The sequence below is a fragment of the Lycium ferocissimum genome, chromosome 8 (assembly GCF_029784015.1).
Source record: "Lycium ferocissimum isolate CSIRO_LF1 chromosome 8, AGI_CSIRO_Lferr_CH_V1, whole genome shotgun sequence".
Classification (NCBI taxonomy): Eukaryota; Viridiplantae; Streptophyta; class Magnoliopsida; order Solanales; family Solanaceae; genus Lycium; species Lycium ferocissimum.
In genome coordinates, this window is record NC_081349.1 from 10,090,399 (window position 1) to 10,095,556 (window position 5,158).

Genomic DNA, 5,158 nt, shown 5'->3' on the forward strand with positions numbered 1-5,158 from the left:
ATTTTCTAAATTGATTACCTGACACGCTTTAAAGAGGATTTTTGCCCTTTTGCGTGGTTTTAAAAACGCAACTCCCTTTTGGGTTTTTTTTGGCCCTCAAAAAAATTTATGGTTTAAATTTGCTTGGGAACTCTCGTGTTGAATTTTGATGTAAGATTTCTACCTCAGTTTAGGGTTTCGAGTCGATTTTCTCTTAGGTGTGAACCGTTGAGGGAAGAAATTTTGACATCCTCTCGAAATTTCTGCCCCAGATTGAGATGCTGGATTGTCTGACTCTTGGGCCGAGCTTGTGGAAGGAATTTTTAAAATCCTCTAAAAAATTCTGCGCCGGTTGGGTATGTGTGGAAAATTTTATGGCAATTTCAACTTCTCTTCAAAGTCTTATCTCTGTGGCTTCCTAGGGATTTCATGGGTTTTTGTTTGGTACGACCGAGCTCATAGAGCGCCTACGTTTCCCGTCGCAGCAGGAATCAGGTCGAACGTAATTCGAAATAAAGTAATTGAGCTTTTGGTTTTTTACTAATAATGTGACCGGGTCCCAAATGAACCGCCTATGTATCCCACTATGGGGAAGTCAGGTCATTGCGTAGTTCATATTACAAGGAAATCATTTAGCTTTCTATCTATTATAAAATGATTACAAGCAAAGAGATAACTATTACAAGCAAATAAATAACTAACACAACCGTGTCTTCACACGTAGTACCGCTTAATGGCATTTGAGTTAATTGCTTTGGGCCACTCTTGGTCGTCCATTTCTGCTAGTGTCATTGCTCCTTCGAATAGCACCCTTACGGGACCACGTATGACTCCGCCAAATTGGGTGTAAACTTCCTTTGTACTCGCCGGTCGTGGAAACACTCGCTTGAGTACCATTTGCCCTATTTGGAAAAGTCGAGCTCTTACTCGCATTTTGAAGGCGCGAGTAATTCTGTATCGGTACAATTGACCGTGACATACGGCCACCATCCTTTTTTCATCGATTAAAGCTAGTTGCTCGTATTGATTTTGGACCCACTCTATGTTTTCCAACTCCACGTCTTGAATGATCCTCAGTGACGGTATTACCACTTTAGCAGGTTTGATTGCTTCAATGCCATAGACAAGCAAATATAGAGTTGTTCCTGTTGAAGTCCAAGTTGTTGTTCGGTATCCTAGCAATGCATAAGGCAACTGTTCATGCCTGCACTTGTAGTTGTCCATCATTTTCCTTATATCCTCTTGATATTCTTGTTGGCCGCCTCCACAGCTCCATTCATTTGTGGTTAATAGGTAGTTGAATTCCGATGGGTTATTTGGAACTATTTAGAAGTCCTTCATCAAGTGACTATGAATTTTGGCTTAACTCTGTGGCGTTCTTGAGCCATGTAGTGTCTAGCGAAGGTATCAAAGTTGACCCTCAGAAAATTTCAACAGTTAAGGACTGGCCGAGGCCCACAAGTGCAACCGATATTCATAGCTTCTTGGGTTTGGCAAGTTACTATAGGAAGTTTTTGGAAGGTTTCTCATCTATAGCCGCACCACTGACAAAATTGGCTCAGGAGACTGCTAAGTTCCAATGGTCCGAAGCTTATGAAAAGAGCTTTCAAGAGCTTAAGTTGAGATTGACTTCGGCTCCTATTTTGACTTTGCCTTCAGGGTCTGGAGGTTATGTAGTTTATTGTGATGCTTCCAGAATTGGGTTGGGCTGTGTGTTGATGCAAAATAGTAAGGTGAATGCCTATGTTTCACGACAGTTGAAGAAGTATGAGATGAATTATCCGACTCATGATTTGGAATCGGATGTTGTGGTGTTCACTTTAAAGATTTGGCGTCACTACTTATACAGTGAGCACTGTGATGATTTCATTGATCACAAGAGCTTGCAATATATCTTTAAGCAACGAGTCGAATCTCAGAAAAAGAAGGTAGTTAGAGTTATTGAAAGATTATGACTTGAACATCTTGTATCATCCTGCTAAGGCAAATGTTGTTGCTGACGCTTTGAGCCGAAAATCTATGGGCACGTTAGCATATATGTATGCTCAGGATACGCCAATGGGCAGGGAAATCCAAAAACTTGCTAGCTTTGGGTCCAACTCGAGTGAACTTGAGCACTGCCTTTCATTCTCAGACGGAGGGTTAGGCAGAGGACTATACAAACTGAGGAAGATATGTTACGAGCATATGCAATTGATTTTGGAGGTAATTGGGATAAACATCTACCTCTTGTGGAATTCCTGTACAACAATAGTTATCAAGCGAGGATTCAGATGGCTCCATATGAAGCACTTTATGGGAGGCGTTGTAGATCTCTAATTGGGTGGTTTGAACCCACCGAAGTAGAGTTGTTGGGTCCCGATTCAATGCACGAAGCAATCGCGAAGGTTAACCTCATTGTGCAACAACTCAAGACAGCTCAGAGCGGACAAAAGTCTTATACGGATATGAGGCATCACGAGCTAGAGTTTTCTATCATGACAAGGTTTTCTTGAAAGTGTCACCAATGAAGGGAGTGATGCAGTTTGGTAGAAAGGGTAAGCTTATCCCTCGTTTTAGTGGCCCTTATGAGATTGTTAGGAGAATTGGAAATGTGGCTTATGAGTTGAAGTTACCGTCTGAGATGGCCATAGTGCATCCTGTGTTTCACATTTCAATATGAAGGATTGTCTTATGAAGAAGAACTGGTTTAGATCTTAGATCGACAAGTTAGAAGGTTGAGGACGAAAGATATGGCTTCGGTGAAAGTCCTATGGCGAAATCATAATACCGAAGAAGCAACTTGGGAAGCAAAGAAGGACATGAAGAAGAGATATCCTCACCTATTTCCTATTACAAGTATGTGTTGAACCTTCTAGCTAGTGAATCCTTGTGAAGGTGTAAATTGAAGTGTGAATTCCTTCTTTTGTGTTTTGACTCAAATGATATAACGGTGGGGATCCTCATGAGGAACATGTCATTTCTTTGGGTGGTTAGTGGTTAGGTGATCCTTGGGAATAGATCGTCTTGTAAGGAAACTCTAGAAATTCTGAGAAATTTGAGGCTTAGTGAAGATCTTAGGCCATGACTTATGAAGGACGAATGATCCTGAGAGGGGGATAATGTAACACTCTATATATTCGGATTAGGTGTGAATATGTTGAAAGAATATTAATGTGGCATTTTAGAAATATGAAGTCCTATTGAGATGAATTTGGGTGAAAATAGTTGTTTTAAGATCAACACGAATAGTGGGGTACGTAAGATTTGATAGAATCATCTAAGTTTCGGTAGGTCTGACTTCCAGGCTAGTTTCATCAAAATCCGTTGAGAATTTTGGAAACCTTCCTAATGAAAGTTGTAGATCTTTGAAATACCTTTCCAACGATATAAGGTGGAGCTCAAATGGACTTATGAGTAAAAAGTTATGACCATTTTATTGAATGGTCGCAGAGCAGTCCGCTGGACCGGTATGTGTTGCGGATCGCCATATGCGGCTACATTTCACGATATGCGACGCATTTCCTGGTTGCATTTCCACCAAAAAATTTCAGGCTTTCTATTTTGATGTGCGTTTGGAAGTGCGTCCACACTTGGCCATCTGCGACGCAGAACGGTCCCGCCTGTATAAAATCCCCAGGACGTGATTTTTTATTTACTCTTCCATCCCAATTCGTTTTGTATGACTTTTTGAGAGGAAATAACCCTAAAGCTTCCCCAAAACATCTAAGATGAGTTATTGAAAAATTCTCATCGTTGCTACATCAATATAACATCAAAATCACTACTCTTTAACACTATTTCATCTTCCCAAATCCTAGATTCTTGAAAACTAAAGGAAAGAAGAAGAGAGGGGCATGTGGGATTTCATCAAAAAGGTAAGACTTCTTACTTTATGAGATTATTATTGATGTTTGAATTGGTGTAGAGTAAACTAAGAGGTTAGAATCCACCAATGATTCCCATGTGATTCAAGAACAAGATGTAAGGATTAGAAAAGCCCTAGTTTTCGAAATTCCAAGAAAACTTAAAGAAACGATTAAAGTTCTAATCTTTATCATCTAAACCAATTGTAGAGTGATTGTTGAACCTTGAAAAATTCTGTTGGTACCATTTTAGTGGGATTTGATGTCTCTTTTTCGAACCTACTTTTTCATACGTGTAAGGTGTTGTTTGGCAAGGTTTGTGTGCGTGAGGGATAAGCCCGCATTAAACCTTTATGTGTATTATATATATATATATATATATATATATATACACGATTTTCCCTTATTGAAGGATGATGGAATTGAAATATAAAGCTTTAATCTTTGAACATGGATTACTCGATAAGGATGCTTAAACTTGATTTCAGAAAGCTTGGATATTTAATGTGGTTTGCCTCATGAATGGGTTTCGTTGAATTGAAATTGAATAGCGATTTGAACTTGATTTCTAAATCAGTTAATGATATTAGTGTACCCCTATTAACGAGATGATAAACATCATTCATAATGAACCATTCGACTATCATGATATGATTTGAGATTCGGCTTTTATGCCACGATTCGTAATTCGGCTATTATGCCATGATTCTACTGTTTGTGTTTCTCCTAGCTACTCGGGAGGAAGGGTAGTCACTATGGATCTTAGTGGGGTTAGCCTAGCCATTCGGGAGGAAGAGTGGTCATCGAGGGTTCGCAACCCCGGTGTAATATTTGCCTAGCTATTCAGGAGGAAGAGTAGCCATTGGGGTTGATAACAGCGATGTGATGCTTCTATGCAGTTTAGGGAATCTTAAATAGTCATCCCTTCGTTATATTGAGTTGGGCCTGTAGTGTAATGTGCTATACTTTGGTTGCCTATGAGTCTTGAATTCATGATTCAAAAGACCGAAATGTGATAAACGGCATGGTGGGTTGAAGTTGATTTATTTCTTCTTAAATAATTTCTAGTAATGGTTTTTATTAGTTGATGAGTTATTCTGTCCTTGGGTTTCAAACTACCTTTATTGACATTGTTTTACCAATTCTCCTTGGGTTTCAAACTGCCTTTATTGACATTATTTTACCGATTCTTATTATATTATTTTGTTATATTAACTATTGTCCCGGAGACACTCACTGAGTACCCAGTACTCAGGCATATCATTGCTATTTTTGATGACATGTTACGTAATATTGAGGAGCAGGTCCGTGATACGCGTGCGGATTAGGAGAAC

The 5,158-nt window shown here is 39.4% G+C and overlaps 1 protein-coding gene across 1 annotated transcript; it reads right to left on the bottom strand.

The window, feature by feature from the left end:
• Positions 1 to 693: 693 nt before the first annotated feature.
• LOC132066010 (uncharacterized) lies at positions 694 to 1,206 on the bottom strand. Its single transcript, XM_059459416.1, has one exon. The coding sequence runs from the start codon at positions 1,204 to 1,206 to the stop codon at positions 694 to 696; it is 513 nt and encodes a 170-aa protein (XP_059315399.1).
• Positions 1,207 to 5,158: the final 3,952 nt, after the last annotated feature.